This window comes from Bombina bombina, chromosome 8 (genome assembly GCF_027579735.1).
Source record: "Bombina bombina isolate aBomBom1 chromosome 8, aBomBom1.pri, whole genome shotgun sequence".
Lineage (NCBI taxonomy): Eukaryota > Metazoa > Chordata > Amphibia > Anura > Bombinatoridae > Bombina > Bombina bombina.
Window position 1 is genome coordinate 149,723,614 of NC_069506.1, and position 24,245 is coordinate 149,747,858.

The window sequence follows — 24,245 nt, forward strand, 5'->3', positions numbered from 1 at the left end:
CGATCGTCTGGGGTTGTTGTTTGTCTTGTTCAGAGAAGAATTTCCTGGTATTTCGGCGCTGGACTGTCATTGGGCAGGGTCAGACTGATATGCTACAGGATATTTTTTGTCTGTGAAAAGACATAGTGTGATAAAAGAGCGTGCACCCTGAGTAGCAATAGAAATGAACAGGCATGGAAGTTCTATATCAGGGGTGCTGTTCTCTCTCTTCTGATATATATATATATATATATATATATATATATATATATATATATATAAAACATGGAAGAGGACTGCACTCTCATACCGGACCGGGTACACATCCCATGACCCTGCAACATGCTCAGCCCTGGGTGCCACGGGCACTCACAGGAAGCTGTGCTGTCCCCAGAGTCACAGGCAGTTAACCCCAGACAGGTCTGGGTGCAAGAACCATAGGGAAATTACAAAACAAATTAAAACAACACACAGAGAAAGTCCAGCACTCACAAGGTCTCAGCTAAGATTTAAAAGCAAAAATGGAAAGGTTAGTTCCACATACACACACAGACAGACACACATATATACACACACACACATACATACACACACACACACATACACACACAGACAGACACACATATATACACACACATACATACACACACACACACACACACACACAGACACACATATATACACACACACACATACATACATACATACACACACACACACACATACATACACACACACACACACACACACACACACACATACACACACAGACAGACACACATATATATACACACACACACACACACACACACACAGACACATACACACACACATAGTGACACACACACATATAGAGACATACACACACAGTGCTTGAAATCTCCATTAGTTCACTACTCCAGGACAAGTAAGAAATTGCAGAGGAAGAGTAAAAATCTTGACTTTTTCTTATCTGTAACATTGAGTGGACAAGGACCTTTTCACTTTGGGTTAGAAAGTTTTAACCCCTGACTAGTAAACTGTATTGATGTTTTTCACCCCTGTATATAAATTATAGTGATAGAAATAATCATAAGGGGGGCTGGGGAGCTTAGGAGCATATGCGTGTCTATACATCTATGGCAGCAGTGTTTGCTACTATGTATAACATTGCTATAAACATTGTTGCAAACACTGTTGCCATGTGGCTGAAGACACGTGCACACTCCTGAGCACACATGATTACACTTTAACAAAGAATACCAAGAGAACTAAGCAAAATTGAAAATTTAAGTAAATTGGAAAAAATTATGTGCTCTATTTAACCAATTTAAGTTCAATTTTGACATTTCTGTCCATATAATGTTTAACTTTAACTGATCAAGCAGGTAGAGTTTGTATCTGTTTGTTGAAGTTGCGTCTTACTGTCTTCTATTATGGGATAATGTATATGTTTTGTGTAATCTTTTTGAGGTACTTGTTATTATTTGGAAAATGTATGTGGGTTTATCAAGTCATTTAGCTGTGAAATTAGATAAGTGAAAATGGACATATCATTTGTATGTCCGATTGCCCCTTTAAATGAGATGCGCTTATACACAAAATTAACTTTTTTGCCATCTGTAATGTGTTTTTCCTTTATAAGCAAAGCGATATAGTTTTTGAATTTGTGATAACGGCTTTGTGAACATGTGTGTATTCATATAAATAAGTTACTATTATTTTAGGAAGACTTTTTTTTTTAATTTGGCAGACTTCTCATAGAACGCCAGCTGTGCAACTTTTTTGGCTCATGTCTGCATAAATAAAATATAGATTAGATCAGATCTTCATGGGTGACCCATATAGAACAAAGGAAACAGGTGACAAGCAAAAACAATCACAACAGTTAAATGGAAGCTGACTGATGGACATCAACTAAATAAAAATGGCTTAAGGTCCTGAATGTTATTCAGTACAAGTTTGTTGTTGTGTCTCAAACAATTTGCTGTGGCAGAGAGCCGTAGGTGTGCCCGCAAATTTTGGTAGTAAAAAATATTCTCAGCCAGATGACAACACTTTTTTTTTTTTCCCTTTTTCTACAATTATATTTGTATAAAGACTTTCAATAGCTTTATCTTATAATAATATATTAATATATTTATTGTTTCATTTTGCTGCAAAACCATAAACTGAAACGCCACCAACTGACAACCAGTAATACGCCAATGATCACGTAGGTTATGGTTGTGTGATGTGAGAGTTTGATCTAGGATCATATATGATTAAATGTTTTTATCCTCTTATACAAGCACCAATTCATTCTCATGGGTGGGCGATTCTTCATATTCATTGCCGTTATGTCTTGTTGGTGAGACACTTTTGAATCCATGGTGCCAAAAATGTTCATTATTAACACACAGATGTGCCCTTAGTAAAATTTGCATTGCCAAGTGTGCTGCAGTCTAGATGTTCCCATGCACTGATTCATATTTATAAATTTATCAATATATCTTGTAGAGCTGATGTAAATATTGGTTTGCTGTGTTCTGGAGGGAAATACATTTATTGGTGTTCTAGTCTATGCCTACATAACTCCAAAATTATGATTTCCCTCTTCAGTACAACAAATGTTTTATGTTTTTAACTGCTATTGGAGTTTGAGTTATCAAACGTCTGACTGGCCATATAAGTAATTATAGCAGGTCTCCCAACAGCCATACACAAGGACTATCAAGACAACAACTGATAAATAAAGAGTTTGAAAAAGGTCTTCAGAAGAATTTGGCTTAAAGGGGCAGTAAACCTACAAAATAATGTAATATAATTCTGCAAACAGTGCAGAATTATATTACATTATCTTAGCGCTAACTTTATACATTAAATTATTGCAGGCATATTTTCTTAAAAAAAAAATAATAATAATTTTTCAGACCGCCGCTCAGTGCTCTACTGAGCGGGTCTGGCTTTTTGTCTAAGCGCATCTGGGCAGCTGTCTAGTCACAGCCCGGCCCAATCTCGCCATTACACTCAGTGTAGCTTGCTCCTGCTCTATATATAGGAATATCTGTTTATAAATACTTAGAACATATTCCCCTATGTCTTTAAATGCATATGTACACATATAAATACATATGTAAACACACACATATATATATATATATATCTCAACCAAAAAGCAGATTCCACTTTTTTCTTTTCACTGGAATTTTAGACATCACCAGTTTTAAAATTTATTGATGTTTCAGGGACTATTGTATCCCCTTATTATTCTGATACATGGGATAAAATAGCCCCCAGAATGTCTATATAAATTTTGACATTGGTGATGTCTAAAATTCCTGTGAGTGCATTTACTTTGGTGGATATATATATATATATATATACACAACACACTTGTATATATACTACATATACATATTTGACGTGTATGTATGTATCACTGTGTTAAATCCCTTTGCAGTCCTTTTTTTTTTCTCTAACACCTGAGACCCCATATCTTTGAGCCCTTATAACTTTTTAATGCAATATTATTTGTAAATCATTTTTATTAGGTAGTCTTGTTATGAATGTAACTGTACTTTTAAATGTTTTTTTAATGTGTTTTGTGCAACCTTTTTGGCGAATGTAACAGTTAACCAGAGTACTGAAGTTGTGCTATCCTGACGCATATTAAATTCATTTGCACTCACGTGAACGCATTTACTTTCAATGTGTAATATGTGCGTTACTTCAAATGTGCGCAAAGAGCCGCAATAAAATCCTTATAGCTTGTGAGCAACAGTTAGCGCTCCACTTGTAATTTATCCCAAGGCCGGTATTTTTAAGGTTCAGTACAGATAATTAGAAATACAGGTCCTATCATGCTTAAAGGGACAGTAAAGTCAAAATTAAACCTTTATGATTCGGATAGAGCAACTTTCTATTTTACTTCTGTTATAAAATTTGCTTTGCCGTCTCTTGGTATCTTTTATTTAAGATTAAAACTATTTTTGTAAAACACTGCTGCCATAGAGTACTAAAGTCACCTGCACACTCCTGAGCTCTTCGGAGCCTACCTAGTTTTAGGGATGAGGGATCCTGGTCTATTATGGCTACCTAGCTGACAGAGGTCTAACTGATGTGGGCTGCTCCGCCATTAAATGCCTGGGCCTATTTTTGGTCCCAGTCCGGTCATGGCTTCAATAAAAGATATCCGGAGAACGAAAACAAATTTGATAACAGAAGGAAATCGGAACGTTGTTTAATCCCCTGCCGCAATCCCTAATAAAGTGCTTAACCCCTAAACCGCCGCTCCCGGACCCCGATGCCACCTACATTAAATGTCTAACCCCCTAATGTGATCCCCCTACACCGCTGCCACCTACATTAAAATTATTAACCCCTAATGTAGTCCCCCTACACCGCCGCCACCTATATTAAATATATTAACCCCTAATCTGACCCCCCTACACTGCCGCCACCTATATTAAATATATTAACCCCTAATCTGACCCCCCTACACTGCCGCCACCTATATTAAATATATTACCCCCTAATCTGACGCCCCTACACCGCCGCCACCTATATTAACTATATTAACCCTAATTATATTAGGGTTAATATAGTTATATTATACAGGTGGCCCTCATTTTACAACGGTTCAATTTACACCGTTTCAGAATAACAACCTTTTTTTCCAGTCATGTGACTGCTATTGAAAAACATTGAGAAGCAGTGCATTTATTAAAATAGCCAGTAGGTGGAGCTGTCCGCTTGTATTGCAGCAAAGCCAAGCAAGCTGAAATTAATCAGTTTAACCAGACCTGAGCTACCGAGCAGATTTCAAAGGAACAAGATCTTCCTGTCTATAAATCACTCCAGATTGGAATGTATAGAATTAACTGTTTGCAGAAAAATGCAAGTAATGTCTGTGTTGTGTGATTATTTATTAGGTTTATAATGCTGTTTAGCAAATGTTTTTGCTCATTTAACTTAGTTTAATTATATATTCTGTGTTGTGTGATTATTTTATTAGGTTTATAATGCCGTTTAGCATTTAAAGTCATCATTTCAAAGCTTTAAAAATAATGTATTAGGTGTAACTTATGACAATTTTTGAGAGGGGCCTGGAACCTATCTCCCTCACTTCCCATTGACTTACATTATAAACTGGGTTTCAATTTACAACGGTTTAGATTTACAACCATTCCTTCTGGAACCTAACCCCGGCGTAAATTGAGGGCTACCTGTATATATTATTAATATAGTTAATAATTAATATAGTTATTATATTATATATATTAACTATATTAACCCTATCTAACCCTAACACCCCTAACTTAATTATTATTGCAATAAATCTAAATAATATTAATAATATTAACTAAATTATTCCTATTTAAATCTAAATACTTACCTATAAAATAAACCCTAAGATAGCTACAATATAATTAATAATTACATTGTAGCTATTTTAGGGTTTACATTTATTTTACAGGTAACTTGGTATTTATTTTAACTAGGTACAATAGCTATTAAATAGTTAATAACTATTTAATAGCTACCTAGTTAAAATAATTACCAATTTACCTGTAAAATTAATCCTAACCTAAGTTACAAATACACCTACACTATCAATAAATTAATTAAATAAACTAAAATTATCTAAACTAAAATATAATTAAATACACTAAACTAAATTACAAAAAAAACCAAACACTAAATTACAAAAAATAAAAAAAGATTACAAGAATTTTAAGCTAATTACACCTAATCTAAGCCCCCTAATAAAATAACAAAGCCCCCCAAAATAAAAAAAATGTCCTACCCTATTCTAAATTACAAAAAGTAATCAGCTCTATTACCAGCCCTTAAAAGGGCCTTTTGTGCGGCATTGCCCTAAAGTAATCAGCTCTTTTACCTGTGGAAAAAAAGAACACCCCCCCCCATTACAACCCACCACCCACACACCCCTACTCTAAAACCCACCCTAACCCCCAAGTGCTCCTTACCTGTCCTGAAGACCGGTGGAGAAGGTCCTGTTCCAGGCGGAGAAGTCTTCTTAAAGGCGGCGACCTCTTCTTCTTCCAGGAACCAGCCAGCAAGGGGCGGAGGAGTTGAAGACCGATGACCGCAGAGCTAGAGACCGTCCTCTCTGGAACTGAAGATCGGTGACGCTGGAACTGAAGACCGGAGCCATGGAGCGTGGAGGATCCTCTTCATACGATCGCCGCCGTACACTGAATCGGAATTCAAGGTACGCGATTAAAAATGGCATCCCTTGAATTCCTATTGGCTGATTTGAGCCTTCAAATTCAAATCAGCCAATCGGATGAGAGCTACTTTAATTCTATTGGCTGATTTGAATAGCCAATAGAATAAGAGCTACTGTAATTCTTTTGGCTATTCTAATGGGGGGGTTGTTCTTTTTTTCACAGGTAAAAGAGCTGATTACTTTGGGGCAATGCCCCACAAAAGGCCCTTTTAAGGGCTGGTAATAGAGCTGATTACTTTATGTAATTTAGTTTAGGGTAGGGACATTTTTTTATTTTGGGGGGCTTTGTTATTTTATTAGGGGGCTTAAATTAGATGTAATTAGCTTAAAATTCTTGTAATCTTTTTTTATTTTTTGTAATTTAGTGGGGGTTTTTTGTAATTTAGTTTAGTGTATTTAATTATATTTTAGTTTAGATAATTGTAGTTTATTTAATTAATTTATTAATAGTGTAGGTGTATTTGTAACTTAGGTTAGGATTTATTTTACAGGTAAATTGGTAATTATTTTAACTAGGTAGCTATTAAATAGTTATTAACTATTTAATAGCTATTGTACCTAGTTAAAATAAATACCAAGTTACCTGTAAAATAAATATAAACCCTAAAATAGCTACAATGTAATTATTAATTATATTGTAGCTATCTTAAGGTTTATTTTATAGGTAAGTATTTAGTTTTAAATAGGAATATTTTAGTTAATAAGATTAATATTATTTAGATTTATTGCAATAATAATTAAGTTAGGGGTGTTAGGGTTAGATAGGGTTAATATAGTTAATATATATAATATAATAACTATATTAATTATTAACTATAATAATAATATATATAATATAATAACTATATTAACTATATTAACCCTAATATAATTAGGGTTAATATAGGTGGTGGCGGCGGTGTAGGGGGGTCAGATTAGGGGTTAATATATTTAATATAGGTGGCGGCGGTGTAGGGGGATTAGATTAGGGGTTAATATAGGTGGCGGCGGTGTAGGGGGATTAGATTAGGGCAGGGGCGTATTTAGGTTTTGTGCTGCCCTAGGCACTCAAAATTCTGCTGCCCCCCCACCCCAGGTTTAAGGCCATTTTTTAGACATAATATTTTTGGGGCAGGGTGTAAAAAATTAAAAAAAATAATGTCTTTTAAAGTAGATGTTCACCAGGGCTTGCATTCACTCTGGTCACACACACACACACACACATATATATATATATATATATATATATATATATACACAGTATATATTATATATATATATATATATATATATATATATATATATATATATATATATACAGTATATATTTTATATATATATATATATATATACATATATATATATAAATATATATATATATATATTTTAAAGACATTATTTTGCAAGTCAGATGATTAAAGTGTTTATATCAGAAAAAAATATCCTTCACTGTATGATAGTTTGTCAGTAGGTAGTTGTTTAACCTTAAACATCTTCTTTGGTGATTGACAGTTATTTAAGCAAAATATCTGCTTGGATAAATATGTAATGAATATACAAACTGGCCTTTAAAAGTACTTAAAAAAAACCCAACAGTAGTTATCATAGGTTTAGGAATTGTATCCTAGGGGATAAAGTCACATGATACAATCATAATAAAGTATATACTTGTATTGTTTCTGAACGTATTAAATGCATACAACTTATTTTCAGTTGTGTTTTAAGTCACATAGTTGTATAGATTCAGCAATAAATACTTATTCTTTGCATGTATGACAGATAGACAAACAGTAAATGTACAAGTAATTAGTGACTAATCCGTTTAAGTATTTTAATGCCTAATGAAGATGTATTGAAGGGAGAAAGGCATATGCTGTTTCACAGTGGTCACGTTGTAGTGCACACTGCACTATGTAGTCTGTATGAGTCTCAATCATGCGGTGGAGCCAGGAAGAATACTGCATTCCCTCTCAGTCCAGGCCAGGCTGCACAAGTGAGCTCCGCCTCCACTGTCACCACGTCGTGCGCACCCACAGACAATCCCATAGGATAGCAATAGCCGGGCCAGCCATTTAAGTCATTAGTAATTGGTTGATTTAGCCACCCGGCCCTGTGTTCAGTAGAGTGGCCCTAGGGACTCAAAATTCTGCTGCCCCTTAAAAATCTGCTGACCTAGGCACCGGCCTTGTTGGCCTATGCCTTAATACACCCCTGGATTAGGGGTTAATATATTTAATATAGGTGGCGGCGGTCTAGGGGGATTAGATTAGGGGTTAATATATTTAATATAGGTGGCGGCGGTGTAGGGGGATTAGATTACAGGTAAAAGAGCTGATTACTTTGGGACAATGCCCCGCAAAAGGCCCTTTTAAGGGCTGGTAATAGAGCTGGTTACTTTGGGGCAGTGCCCCGCAAAAGGCCCTTTTAAGGGCTGGTAATAGAGCTGGTTACTTTGGGGCAATGCCCCACAAAAGGCCCTTTTCAGGGCTATTTGTAATTTAGTTTAGGGTAGGGACATTTTAGTATTTTAGGGGGTAATACATTTATTATAGGTGGCGGTGGTGTAGGGGGTTTAGATTAGGGGTTAATCATTTTAATATAGGTGGCGGCTGGGTAGGGGGATTAGATTAGGGGGTAATATAGTTAATATAGGTGGCGGCGGGGTAGGGGGATTAGATTAGGGGGTAATGTAGTTAAAATAGGTGGTAGCGGTGTAGGGGGCTCACATTAGGGGGTAATATAGTTAAAATAGGTGGCGGCGGTGTAGAGGGCTCACATTAGGGGGTAATATAGTTAAAATAGGTGGCAGTGGTGTAGGGGGATCATATATTAGGGGGTAATATAGTTAATGTAGCTGGCGGCGGGTCCGGGAGCGGCGGTTTAGGGGTTAATATATTTATTGTTAGGAGTAAGAGGGGGGATTGCGGATAGAGGGGTATACGTGTCGGGATGATGTTTGGGAGGCGTGTTAGACAGTTACGGGATATTTTATACTTTAGTCAGTCTTTGTAGGCGGCGGCAGTTTCTAAAGTGCCGTAAGTCACTGGCGACTCCAGAAATTTGTACTTACGCAGATTTCTGGACATCGCTAGTTTGTCAGACTTACGGCACTTTAGCAAATGCCAGCGCCGTATATGAGATAGCTCGATGTGCGAGCTGAATCTACGGGCGGCGCAGGTTTCCACGCTTGCGCCCAAACCTGTGCCGTATATCGGATCGTGCCCCAAGTCTCTAAACATTTAGGCAAATTTATGCAAATTTATGCTAATTAGCTCACTTGTTTTGTTAGGGTGACTTTCCTAGGAATACGTTTTTTTCTACAAATGCTTAAGGTTAAAAAAGATTTTGGGGCAGACTGGAGATGGAGGAGGGGAATCATAATACTGTAATAGATATAGATATGCAGAGATTTTGATAGTTAATGCTTTAGGAGCTATTCATGTATGCTTCAATCAAGCTGATCATCTGAATAAGAAGAGAAAATAAATATTTACACCAGGATGAATCTTTTAAAGGGATTTAATGACAAAATATGATTTTTCTATAAAGTGTGACAATCTAGAGCACCTTTTTTTTAGTATGTGTATATGACCTATTTGTGTATACTATATCTGTGCTCATCTATTTCCGTTTAATGCCAAAAAGTCAGCGTGCAAAGCAACAGGTGTTGCAACTTCACTTTTTTAAGCAGCGCATGTGCTGCGTTTGTAAAAATTCCTTTCATGTCAGACTCTAAATGCAACAACAGTGTCAAGAGGTTTCATTCTGAGTGTTTCATTGTATATTATTTTGGCTAGTTTATTAAGTGTTCTCTAAAATACAGCAAGTTTAAAAAAAAATGCAAATGACCCGCTCTTGTAGCTTTTAAAGGGAACCAGGCTTCCTACAGGAAGCACAAGCAGGACTTGTTGGTTAAGGTTATAAAACATCTGTCCTCTGAGTAAGAGAATATTTCATGTAGAAAATGATTTATTAAAAAGTGAAATCTTCCCGGCAACAACGTAGCTTAAAGGGACAGAAAAGTCAAAATTGAAATCTGCATGTGTGCATTTCAATTTGAAATAGAAACATTTTTATAATATGCTTCCGTTCGCAAAATTGCTTTTAGTGAAATGTATTACTGTTTTTCAGTGGCATATGCGCATATGCTGTCAGGGCTGTGCAGCAGTATTCAAGCCCCATGCCTGCTCAAAGAGGTGGCAGCGGTGTGTATTACCTCTGTGAAGACTTTAATTTGTGTCTCATAAGTCACTGCTGACTCTCTGAGCAAGCACAGTGTTTAAATACTGGTGCACGAGCCCTCAGCATAAGCAAATATTCAACTGAAAAAGTAATAAAGATTACTAATGGAGGAATACTGCAAATATGTTTTTATTTAAAATTTAAATGCTTCCATTCACATTTCAGTTTTGAAACATAAGCACAGGAATCCCAGCGCATCTGACTCAGGTGTAAATTTATTTAAAAAGAATTATATCATATTTATTAGAGGGCAGTCTATTTTTTTGAAGTGAGATTCATCTATCCCTATCCCTCTGTCCCTCTATCCCTCTGTCCCTCTATCCTTCTGTCCCTCTATCCCTCTGTCCCTATTCCTCTGTCCCTATCCCTATATCCCTATCCCTCTATCACTATCCCTCTGTCCCTATCCCTCTATCCCTGTCCCTATCCCAATATCCCTATCCCTCTATCACTATCCCTCTGTCCCTATCCCTCTATCCCTGTCCCTATCCCTATATCCCTATCCCTCTATCACTATCCCTCTGTCCCTATCCCTCTATCCCTGTCCCTATCCCTCTCTCCCTATTCCTTTGTCTCTGTCCCTATCCCTTTGACCCTCTATCCCTATCTTTCTGTCCCTATTCCTCTGTCCCTGTCCCTCTATCCCTCTGTCCCTGTCCCTCTATCCCTGTCCCTCTATCCCTCTGTCCATATCCCTCTGTCCCTAACCCTTTGTCAATGTCCATATTCTTCTGCCCCTATCCCTCTGTCCATATTCCTCTGCCCCTGTCCCTCTATCCCTATGTCCCTATTCCTCTGTCCCTATGTCCCTATTCCTCTGTCCCTCTGTCTCTATCCCATGTCCCTGTCCCTCTTTCCCTGTTCCTCTGTCCCTGTCCCTCTGTCACTATTCCTTTGTCCCTATTCCTCTGTCCCTATCACTTCCCTATCCCTCTACCCCTGTCCCTCTTTCCCTCTTTTTAAAAGTGAGGTGAATCTATCCCTATCCCTCTATCCCTATTCCTCTGTCCCTATCCCTCTGTCCCTCTATCCCTATATCCCTATATCCCTGTCCCTCTGTCCCTATTCCTTTGTCTCTGTCCCTATCCCTTTGACCCTCTATCTCTATCTTTCTGTCCCTATTCTTCTGTCCCTGATCCCCCAATATCCCTCTGTCCATCCATATCTCTCTGTCCCTAACCCTTTGTCCCTGCCCCTATCCATCTGTCCCTGTCCCTCTGTCCCTATTCCTCTGTCCCTCTGTCCCTATCTCTCTATCCCTGTCCATATCCCTCTGTCCATATCCCTCTGTCCCTATTCCTTTGTCCCTATCCCTCTGTCCCTATTCCTCTGTCGCTGTCCCTCTATCCCTCTGTCCATATCCCTGTGTCCCTAACCCTTTGTCCCTGTCCATATTCTTCTGCCCCTATCCCTCTGTCCATATTCCTCTGCCCCTGTCCCTCTATCCCTATCCCTCTACCCCTATCCCTCTGTCCCTATTCCTCTGTCCCTCTATCCCTGTCCCTCTATCCCTGCCCCTCTGTCCCTATCCCTCTGTCCCTATCCCTCTGTCCCTATCCCTCTTTCCCTGTCCCTCTGTCTCTGTCCCTCTGTCCCTGTCCCTCTGTCCCTATTACTTTGTCCCTATCCCTCTGCCCCTGTCCGTCTTTCCCTATCCCTCTTTCCCTATCCCTCTTCCTCTGTGCCTCTTTCCCTCTTTTTTAAAGTGAGGTTCATCTATCCCTATTCCTCTGTCCCTCTATTCCTATATCCCTATTCCTCTGTCTCTATCCCTCTGTCCTTCCATATCTCTCTGTCCCTAACCCTTTGTCCCTGCCCCTATCCATCTATCCCTGTCCCTCTGTCCCTATATCCCTATCCCTCTGTCCCTATCCCTCTGTCCCTATTCCTTTATCCCTGTCCCTGTCCCTCTGTCCCTATTCCTCTGTCCCTCTATCCCTATCTTTCTGTCCCTCTATCCCTATCTTTCTGTCCCTCTGTCCCTAACCCTTTGTCCCTGTCCATATTCCTCTATCCCTATCCCTCTGTCCCAATTCCTCTGTCCCTGTCACTCTATCCCTTTGTCCCTGTCCCTCTGTCCCTATCACTCTGCCCCTGTCCCTCTGTCCCTATCACTCTGCCCCTGTCCCTCTGCCCCTGTCCCTCTGCCCCTGTCCCTCTGCCCCTGTCCCTCTGCCCCTGTCCCTCTGCCCCTGTCCCTCTTGCCTGTCCCTCTGCCCCTGTCCCTCTTGCCTGTCCCTCTGCCCCTGTCCCTTTTGCCTGTCCCTCTGCCCCTGTCCCTCTTTCCCTATCCCTCTGTCCCTATTCCTCTGCCCCTGTCCCTCTTTCCCTATCCCTCTGTCCCTATCCCTCTGTCCCTGTTCCTATACATCTTCCTCTATCCCTATCCCTCTGCCCCTATCCCTCTGTCTCTATCCCTGTCCCTCTGTCCCTATCCCTCTGCCCCATCCCTCTGTCTCTATACCTGTCCCTCTGTCCCTATCCCTCTGTTCCTGCCCCTATACATCTCCAACTGTCCCTGTCCCAATCCCTCTGTCCCTAATTCTCTGTCCCTCTATCCCTTTGTCCCTGTCCCTATCCCTCTGTCCCTGTCCCTATCCCTCTGTCCCTATCTCTCTGCCCCTGTCACTCTTTCCCTATCCCTCTGCCCCTGTCCCTCTTTCCCTGTCCTTCTGTCCCTGTCCCTCTGTCCCTGTCCCTCTGTCCCTGTCCCTCTGTCCCTGTCCCTCTGTCCCTGTCCCTCTGTCCCTGTTCCTCTGTCCCTGTCCCTCTGTCTCCGTCCCTCTGTTCCTCTGTCCCTACCCTCTATTCCTGTCCCTATCCTTCTGTCCCTATCCTTCTGTCCCTGTCCCTCTGTCTCTATCCCTGTCCCTCTGCCACTATCCCTCTGTCTCTATCCCTGTCCCTCTGTCCCTATCCCTCTGTTCCTACCCCTATACATCTCCCTCTGTCCCTGTCCCAATCCCTCTATCCCTATTCTTCTGTCTCTATCCCTATCCCTCTGTCCCTAATTCTCTGTCCCTGTCCCTATCCCTCTGTCCCTGTCCCCATCCCTCTGTCCCCATCCCTCTGTCCCTGTCCCCATCCCTCTGTCCCTCTGCCCCTGTCACTCTTTCCCTATCCCTCTGCCCCTGTCCCTCTGCCCCTGTCCCTCTGCCCCTGTCCCTCTGCCCCTATCCTTCTGCCCCTGTCCCTCTGCCCCTGTCCCTCTATCCCTTTGTCCCTGTCCCTCTGCCCCTATCCCTCTGCCCCTGTCCCTCTGTCCCTGTCCCTCTATCCCTCTGCCCCTGTCCTTCTTTCCCTTTCCCTCTGTCCCTATTCCTCTGCCCCTGTCCCTCTTTCCCTATTACTCTGTCCCTATCCCTCTGTCCCTGTTCCTATACATCTTCCTCTGTCCCTATCCCTCTGCCCCTATCCCTCTGTCTCTATCCCTGTCCCTCTGTCCCTATTCCTCTGTTCCTGCCCCTATACATCTCCCTCTGTCCCTGTCCCAATCCCTCTATCCCTATTCCTCTGTCTCTATCCCTATCCCTCTGTCCCTAATTCTCGGTCCCTCTATCCCAATCCCTCTATCCCTATCCCTCTGTCCCTGTCCCTATCCCTCTGTCCCTCTGCCCCTGTCCCTCTGCCCCTGTCCCTCTGCCCCTATCTCTCTGCCCCTGTCCCTCTGCCCCTGTCCCTCTGCCCCTGTCCCTCTGCCCCTGTCCCTCTGCCCCTGTCCCTCTGCCCATGTCCCTCTATCCCTTTGTCCCTGTCCCTCTGCCCCTGTCCCTCTGTCCCTGTCCCTCTGTCCCTGTCCCTCTGTCCCTGTCCCTCTATCCCTCTGCCCCTGTCCTTCTTTCCCTTTCCCTCTGTCCCTATTCCTCTGCCCCTGTCCCTCTTTCCCTATCCCTCTGTCCCTGTTCCTATACATCTTCCTCTGTCCCTATCCCTCTGCCCCTATCCCTCTGTCTCTATCCCTGTCCCTCTGTCCCTATACCTCTGCCACATCCCTCTGTCTCTATCCCTGTCCCTCTGTCCCTATCCCTCTGTTCCTGCCCCTATACATCTCCCTCTGTCCCTGTCCCAATCCCTCTATCCCTATTCCTCTGTCTCTATCCCTATCCCTCTGTCCTTAATTCTCGGTCCCTCTATCCCTTTGTCCCTGTCCCTATCCCTCTGTCTCTGTCCCTATCCCTCTGTCCCTCTGCCCCTGTCACTCTTTCCCTATCCCTCTGTCCCTGTCCCCCTGTCCCTGTCCCTCTTTCCCTGTCCCTCTGTCTCTGTCCCTCTGTCTCTGTCCCTCTGTTCTTCTGTCCCTCTGTTCTTCTGTCCCTACCCTCTATTCCTGTCCCTATCCCTCTGTCACTATCCTTCTGTCCCTATCCTTCTGTCCCTATCCTTCTGTCCCTATCCTTCTGTCCCTATCCTTCTGTCCCTATCCTTCTGTCCCTATCCTTCTGTCCCTATCCTTCTGTCCCTATCCTTCTGTCCCTATCCTTATGTCCCTATCCTTCTGTCTCTATCCTTCTGTCCCTGTCCTTATCCCTCTCCCTCTGTCACTGTCCCTATACCTCTGTCCCTATCCCTCTGTTCCTGTCCCTCTGTCCCTGATCCCCCTTCAAACAGCTCTCTAACCTCCCCCCCCCTCTATTGCCGCCATCTTAGGTAAACTCCTTTTTTTTCTATTCTTTTATTTTTTTTCTCCCCCCGGCACCAGCAAAAGATCATTACAAACGGTGACACACACAGTGTCACCGTCTGTAACTATCAGGCATTTGGCCTCATATGGAGGTGGAGCACCGATAACGCTCCGGCTCCATATGCGGCAGATGCCTGAAGCTTCAGGAGCTCCAGCTCCCAGCTGTCATGTTACCTATGTGTTTAACCCTGCACTTAATTAGATTTAACTCCATTATGGAAATGCAATACTGGTCCAGAGCCAAACAAAACCAATCAGGAATGGTATATGTGTATAGCCACTAACCACTGGTCATATTCAGTTCAGTATTGGAAGTATATTGCCAATAAGGAGCTCAGTTTTAAAAGTTATGCGCGTTAGAGGGTTTTTAACGAATGCAACAAGAGTTGCGTTATTTCCCCCTCCATAGCACTGCCATTACAAGTTTTGAAACAGCCGGCTTGTGCGTGCGATATGGTTGCGTTGAGCTCCATACCGCACAAAATACAAGCGCTGTTTTGATGTGCTCGTGCACACTTTCCCCATAGACATCAATGTGGAGAGCGGGTAAGAAAAAAAACCTAACACCTGCAATAGCGGAATGAAAAGCTCTGTAACGCAGCCCCATTGATGTCTATGGGAAAAAAAAGTTACGTTTAAACCTAACAACCTAAAATAAAAACCACGTCTAAACACCCCTAATCTGCCGCCCCCGACATTGCCGACACCTACATAAAGTTATTAAAGGGACAGTCTACACCAGAATTTTTATTCTTTTAAAAGATAGATAATCCCTTTATTACCCATTTCCCAGTTTTGCATAACTAACACAGTTATAATAATGTACTTTTAACCTCTGTGATTATCTTGTATCTAAGCCTCTGCAAACTGCCCCTTTTTTCAGTTCTTTTGACAGACTTGCAGTCTAGCCAATCAGTGCCTGCTCCCAGATAACTTCTCGTGCACGAGCACAGAGTTGTCTATATGAAAGACGTGAACTAACACCCTCTAGTGGTGAAAAACTGTTAAAATGCAATCTTAAAGAGGTGGGCTTCAAGGTCTAAGAAATTAGCATATGAACCTCCTAGGTTAAGCTTTCAACTAAGAATACCAAGAGAACAAAGCAAAATTGGTGATAAAAGTAAATTGGAAAATTGTTTAAAATTACATGCTCTATCTGAATCATTGAATCATAAAAGTTTATTTTGGCCTAGACTGTCCCTTTAACCCCTCTCACATCACTACCACTAAATAAACCTATTAACCCCTTAACTGCCAGCCCCCCTAAACCTAACCGTAACCCTAAATCTAACACCCCCTAACTTTAACATCATTAAAATAGAGCTAAATAAATGTTACAATTATTAACTAAATAATACCTATTTAAAACTAAATACATACTTACCTGTGAAATAAAACCTAAGCTAGCTACAATATAACTAATAGTAATATTGTAGTTAGCTTAGGATTTATTTTTATTTCACAGGTAAGTTTGTATTTATTTTAACTAGGTAGACTAGTTAGTAAATAGTTATTAACTATTTACTAACTACCTAGTTAAAATAAATACAAACTTACCTGTGAAATAAAACCTAAGCTGCCTTACACTAAAACCTACCATTACAAAAAATAAAAAACACTAAAATTAAAAAAAAAAAAAAAAAAACTACCATTACAATAAATAACAAACGAAAATATCCAAAACAATAACAATTATTCCTATTCTAATACCCTGTTTAAAAAAAAAAAAAAAAAAAAAACCACAAAATAAAAAAGCCTAATCTATAATAAACTACCAAGGGCCCTTAAAAGGGCCTTTTGTATGCCCTTAAAATGGCCTTTTGTAGGGCATTGTCCTAAAGAGAACAGTTCTTTTTCTACAAAAGAAAAACAAACACCCCCTAACAGTATACAAACCCCCACCCCCCCAAACCCACACAATAAAAATAAAGTAAACTTAATCTACCCATTGCCCTGAACAGGGCATTTGTATGGGCATTGCCCTTAAAAGGGCACTCAGCTTTTTTCCTGCTCTTAAAAGGGCATTCAGCTCTTTTTCCTACCCTTAAAAGGGCATTCAGCTCTTTTTCCTGCACTTAAAAGGGCATTCAGCTCTTTTATGAAATGCCCAACCCCTAATCTAAAAATAAAAACCCACCCCAAAACGAAAAAAAAAACATTTACACAAAATAGCAAACGAATTATCCAAAATAATAAAAATTATTCCTATTCTAATACCCATTTTAAAAAAAACAAAAACAAAATAAAAGAAATCTAATCTAGAATAAACTACCAATAGCCCTTAAAAGGGCCTTTTGTAGGGCTCCCCAAACCCACAAAAAAAAAAAGATCTAAAAAATCTAATCTACCCATTGCCCTGAAAAGGGCATTTGTATGGGTATTGCCCTGAAGAGGGCATTTGTATGGGCATTGCCCTGAAAAGGGCATTCAGCTCTTTTGCTGCCCTTAAAGGGGCATTCAGCTCTTTTAAGAGTGTCCACCCTAATCTAGAAAAAAAAAACCACCCAAAAAACCTTAAAAACCCCCAATACTAATCCCTCTTTAGGTACTCACAGTTGTTGAAGTCTTCACCCCGGCGGCTCCATCTTCATCCAGGCGGCCTCTTCATCCAGGCGGCTCTATCTTCATCCATCGCGGGACCGGCATCTTCTTCATCCCTGCGGAGGCAGAGCAGTCGATGTGCGGAGACGGAGGTCCATCGATCCGACGTGGAGGTAATCTTCATGCGATCGTCCGCCGCACACTGAGGATTAAAATTCAAGGTACCCCTTTTATACTCAGGGTACCATTGCATTCCTATTGGCTGAAAAATTTGAATCAGCCAATAGGAATTAGGGCTGCTAAAATCCTATTGGCTGTTAAAAACCGCCAACAGGATTTAAGAAGCTCTCATTCTATTGGCCGATTCAAATGTTGGGGAGCGGCGGAATAGGGGTTAATAACTTTAGTATAGTGGGGGCGATGTGGGCTGAAAGCAGATTAGGGGTTAATAATATTTAAATAGTGTTTGTGATGTGGCAGGGTGGAGCTTTAGGGGTTAATAACTTTATTATAGTGGTGACGATGTCAGGGAGCGGCAGAATAGGTGTTAATACATTTTATTAGTGGCGGCAATGTCTGGTGCGGCAGATTAGGGGTTAATAACTTTTATATAGTATTTGCGATGCGGGGGGCCTCAGTTTAGGGGTTAATAGGTAGTTTATGGGTGTTTAGTGTACTTTGTAACACTTTAGTTATGAGTTTTATGTAACAGTTTTTTAGCGTAAAACTCATAACTACTGCTCTCAGATGGTACAGATCTTGTCGGTATAGGGTGCAACGCAAGCTTTTTAGCATCACCGCAAAACTCGTAATGGCTGCCCTATGAAAGTCCTATGAAAAAACGTAATTTTTACAAGTGTGGGACTGAAGTTGTGTTACAGACTAAACCGACAAGACTTGTAATGGCTGCGTTGCTGTTTTAACGCTGAAATTACAATTTTTTCAGCGTTAAAACACGAACGCACAACTCGTAATTTACCTGTATGTGTTTGTGGTGGATACCCCGGCTACCTTGACTGGGTAGCTCCGCCAAACGGGTCCTGCTTTTTCCCTGCCGACTGCAGCTATGTAGCTGGCAAGTGACCACAGCCTGTTGCCACCCCTGATGTTCGACAGCACCAGTATACAGGGTCCCACCCTGTGGCAGACTCCGGCTACCCAGACTAGGTAGCTCTGCCAGAGGGTCCTTCCTCTGCCTGGAGCTGGCTGCTATGTAGCCCAGAAAAGTGATTTTAGCAAGAGCCCACCCAAATAACTAGATATACTAGCATTCAGGTGAAACAGGAACTGATTTTTTTTGTAAAACATACACTCATTTTATACACAAAGTTCATCTTGATAAGAAACTGGACAATCCCACAATTTTACCGCCATTCCCGCCCCTCCAGACAGACACCTCCATAGCAGCCACAGTCCCACAGAATCCCCGTACCCCGGTGATCCCGGTGGAGCGGCACTTCCAGGGTGTCATTTTAAAGCTCTTGGTCCCCAGATGCCACAGTCCAAAAAGTGGCGAGATTTGTTACTGGGGACTGGAGTTACAGTCCATTGAAGTTATGGGGGTAGGGGTGTCCATAACCCCTGGTTCCCAAAGGAGCTCCCCTCCAATAATTGCCCCAGCTCTTGTCCTCCCTAGGGGCTTCCAATCCCAAAAAGAGCAGAGCTCTGGGGCAAAGGGCTGCTGGAGCAACCAGGGGTAAAGTTAGCGGGTGTTCTGCTGTTCTGTGGCTGACCAGGAGTTCCAGGAGCCCGGCCAGCCTGAGAGGGGTTAGGTAGGTGTTCGTTGTGAGGTGGCTGACCAGGAGTTCCAGGAGCCTGGCCAGCTTAGGAGTGTTTTTCCCGGTCATAGATCAGCTCTTCCATGACCAAGTGTACACAGCAAAACAGCACATAGCACGCATCTGGGAGATCCTGTAAGCCAGGAAATGGCCAAATCGAATGTAATGTGAGCCATGTAGTAGGGGGTTGGGGGGGTAGCCTTGGTTGTCTGGTATCCGTGACAGTGTTTAACCTATTTGTGGGGGTTAAACACTTAATTATAGAAAAATAATGGGGCAATAATTATTGCAGCCGTATGTCTCTTTAAGGGCACAAGGATCCCTTGTTCTACCATGAATATCTACTTGAAGTTGTACTTTGTGCACATACAAGGTGTGGGATCTAAATCAGTTCTTGGCACCAGTCTACAGATATATGCAAATATAGATCCTGTAAGCCAGGAAATGGCCAAATCGAATGTAATGTGAGCCATGTAGTAGGGGGTTGGGGGGTAGCCTTGGTTGTCTGGTATCCGTGACAGTGTTTAACCTATTTGTGGGGGTTAAACACTTAATTATAGAAAAATAATGGGGCAATAATTATTGCAGCCGTATGTCTCTTTAAGGGCACAAGGATCCCTTGTTCTACCATGAATATCTACTTGAAGTTGTACTTTGTGCACATACAAGGTGTGGGATCTAAATCAGTTCTTGGCACCAGTCTACAGAAAGAAACGTTAAACATAATGGGGCCCCTTCTATAAGTAAATGAGTGGTAAAGAGAACAGGACCACTGCTATCTGAATCCACGAGTTGCCATTTATATAAAAAAGTAAATATATAATTTAATCTCTGATGCAGATTACAGCAAAAACCTGATACATTTCTAGTCCCAAATCATGCAGTTTATCGCTTATAAAAAGTTGAAATGTGAATGACAGCTTGTATATGCCTGTCATGTGACCTGAGAACCAAGAGAAAATACCATAACTGTCTATAACTTTTGGCCTGCTAGTATATAAGAAAAGATGGGGCAGAAGGAATCATATTTGAAGTTACCTGACACTTTAATTTACAAGATTTTTTTCTGCTCCTTTTGAATTGCAGTGGCTGAAAGGAGAAAATATCAAGAGTGCACAAAATTGCTTTAATAGTTCTAGCTGTCTAGTTAGGCCAGTCCCTTACTTGTCACATGCATATACACTTGTTGACAAGGCGATAATATTCAAAATGTATGATATCTTATGTAATGACCTCTTTTCACTTCTAGTAGTTCTGAAATCAAAGTAAATTGAAAACCTTCTTAAAATTGAATGCTTTATCTGAATCATGAAAGAAAAAAAAATGGAATTTAATGTTCATTTAACTTTAGAAGTCAAACAGAAATTTAAGGAAAAACTTTAAATTACTTTAATTGTAGCATACTGTTTTCCCCAAAAAATACTGAAATGAAATGAAGGACAATTAAATATTTTGTTAAATATACGTAGGTATCAACTCTTAAAAATTATTGATATAAGGAATAAAAAAAATATCTGATTTTAAATTATCGATGGATAATGATGCAAATTCATAGTTGTATATAAGGAATGTAGAATCGCTTCTAAAAGATGAACAGTAATTAATTAAGAACAGGATGTGGTTGATCTGCAAAAAAGGATTTGTATAAATTTCTAAAATGGTCTTAAAAGAGATTTATCCCAGATAAATGCAAATTTATAAATCTGGGTAGCCTATAAGCAAGATAGATATTATTTTTATTTTTGTATTTATTTATTTGTTATTTTTATAAACATATATGCAAATATAGAGCCATACCCATTTCCCTAGTGTACTGGAAAAACTCACTACACTTGACTCACGGAAGCACTGCTATAGGTAACTTCACTGTACAAAAGAATGGTATAAATGGACCAAACAATTATTATCCACAATCAATCTATTGTTTTAAAAATCTTCACTTGTTCATTTTAATTTTTTTTCTACAATCTTACATTCTCACCATACACAAACTGGGAGAAAAGCAAATAAATACTGACGTATCAGATATAGCCTTGTCATCTGATTTGATTATTTTTTTTGTTTGTTTGCAGCAGATATATTTGAGAGTTTCACTGATCATCCTCCGCTGATCCTGCCATGTGAAAACTTCCGTATGCAACTTTCCAAGATGATCGCCAATGATGCCTTTCATCACCAGCTGTGCCAAATACGTCACTTTGTATGGGACCTTGAACAAAAATCTCTCCCAGCCAATCAAAGAGCTTCATATAGATTGGAAAGCAGCCAGTAAGATCAGAATAAAAATAGAAAGCCCCCTCAAAATTACTGAGAGCAAAATAAGATCTGACTTGGCTCAAATATATTGGGAGCTGGGGCTGTACAGTAAAACCAGTTTCAGCAAAATATTAGTTCTGTCTTGGCTTATGAGCTACAAAGGAAGAGAATCAAAATTATCATCTTAATTAATTTCCTGTTTCTGAAACCCACCTCATATTGCACTTAAAGGAAAGATCTAATGGACATCATTAAACTTATGAAGATCAAAAATCAATAACCACTTGTATGTCAGTAAACTGAATTGAGGCAACTACGCAACAACTACAGTACATCCAAGTGGACATACAGTGAAATAACATATACAGTTGATCAAATTATTTGTCTTTTCTAGTTGTGCTATATTGGTTGCTTGAACAATCTTTCTATTTTAGCAGGACACATACAAGTATTTAATATCTTTGCAAAGCAACTTTATTTATACTAATCTCTGGAGTAACATGTATGTTTCACTGTTATTTGACTGGATAAGAAAAACAGCCCCTTTATGTTGCATTCTCATTCTAGGTACAGGATACAGAAAAAATTATCTTTCACAGGCTGGCTGAGAAACAGGATTTGAAGTCTACCAGTTACAGCAATTTTAAGTTCAAAAAGAAAATTGACATACATGAAAAAAAATCATAATTTCTATTCATTATAATATAACTTAAATACTGATTAACGCACTGTCCTTACGTATTTTAAATTTTTGTCTATAAATAAGTATTTGAAATAGTGGCAGTACCAGTGGACTGCCGGGAGTCAACAATACAATCTTAGCTTTCAATTTCCCAATAAAACTACTTTTAATTGTCCATAATTTTACTGCTGCTTTACAAAAGTGCTTGTCCCACTGAAGTATGTGACAAGCAGTAGCAATGAATCTTAGGTCAGGTGCTTAAAGGGACATGAAAGACAAATTGTCATGATTTAGAGATAACATAACATGTTTATTTCTATTATCAAATTTACCTATTTACATTGTTTCCTTGGTTGAAACTTGGCCCCCCTTTCCATGAGGGTATATTGAAGTAAGCTCAGGAGAGAGCAAGTATCTCATCTAAACAAGTGCTATACAGCTAGAAGCACTGTTTAATAAAGAAGATTCTTTGAACACAAACTGAGGATTAATATATCTTTGGACAGGAGACATTCAATCAGTGTGAGCAGTAGTAAGTAAGCAAGGTTAGAACTGTGGGTGTTCCCTGTTGTCTCATAGAACTACCATCCGCATCCCTCTCTAAAGTCTACTTGTATTACATTGCTATACATATAGCTGTCACATATTTCTCCAAACGTGCATACTCCTGCAGAGGCAGCTATTGAGTTAGTGAGGCCTTAGGCACGGTTGAAATATGAGGCCTCTCAACATAAAACAAAATGCAAAAATCAACCAAATAAATCTGAATATAAAAAGTCTACACACCCACATTAAATGAATTTCGCTGAAATCTGTTCCTATGTATATTAGATTTCACCAAAACCCTTCCCATGGGTTTTAGCAAATATTCAACCTAAATGTATTCACAATTTCTAAAATTGCTCCCAAAGAAGTACATTAAATTACAAGACTCTTGTATCGGTGTCTCCACTAGACCAGTGATTTTTAACCTTTTTTTTGCCGTGGCACACTTTTTTACATAAAAAAATCCTGTGGCACACCACCATCCCAAAATGTTAAAAAAATCACACATTGTAGCCTAATACAGCATATATATATATACACATACACACAAACACACACATATTGTATGTATTGTGCTGTTATGCCATGCCTCCTACAAACTACCCCTGCACTGGGAGTAAAAAACAAGCAAAGTTTAAAAAATATGTCACACTGTTGTCAGTCTGCCGTGGCACACCTGAGGATCTCTCACGGCACACTAGTGTGCCACGGCACACTGGTTGAAAAACACTGCACTAGACCATAACATTTGGGTGTGCAACAATTTGACCAAAAGCCTAAATATCAAGGTTGCATGGGTATAGGTAGAGGGCCTCATCTTCTACTACCTATTCCTAATTTTTTTTTTTAATCCTCCTTTAACCCTACCTGGTGCTTTGTTCTACATTGATGACATTACAATAACTTGGAATGAGTTAGTCTATTATTGATAAATTGCTTTTTTTTACCATAAAAAATAGAAATTGTACTTATTCCAAATTAGCAAGTGAGATTAAAAGATAGATAATCCCTTTATTACCCATTTCCTAGTTTTGCATAACCAACACACTTATAATAATATACTTTTAACCTCTGTGATTATCTTGTATCTATACCTCTGCAAACTGCCCCCTTATTTAAGTTCTTTTGACAGACTTGCAGTCTAGCCAATCAGTGCCTGCTCCCAGATAAATTCCCGTGCACGAGCACAGTGTTATCTATATGAAATACGTGAACTAACACCCTCTAGTGGTGAAAAACTGTTAAAATGCATTCTGAAAAGAGGTGGCTTTCAAGGTCTAAGAAATTTGCATATGAACCTCCTAGGTTAAGCTTTCAACTAAGAATACCAAGAGAACAAAGCAAAAT

The 24,245-nt window shown here is 40.2% G+C and overlaps 1 protein-coding gene across 3 annotated transcripts in view; it reads left to right on the forward strand.

Moving 5' to 3' along the window:
- The window catches only part of RASIP1 (Ras interacting protein 1), a 189,639-nt gene extending 167,107 nt beyond the window's left edge, over window positions 1–22,532 (forward strand). For 2 of the 3 annotated variants that reach the window (XM_053690637.1, XM_053690639.1), the window contains exon 12: window positions 21,487–22,532. In XM_053690637.1, coding sequence (XP_053546612.1) covers window positions 21,487–21,686 — 200 coding nt within the window. In that variant the 3' untranslated portion in view covers window positions 21,687–22,532. The remainder of the gene's footprint in view (window positions 1–21,486) is intronic. The other variant, XM_053690638.1, reaches the window with a different exon arrangement.
- Window positions 22,533–24,245: the final 1,713 nt, after the last annotated feature.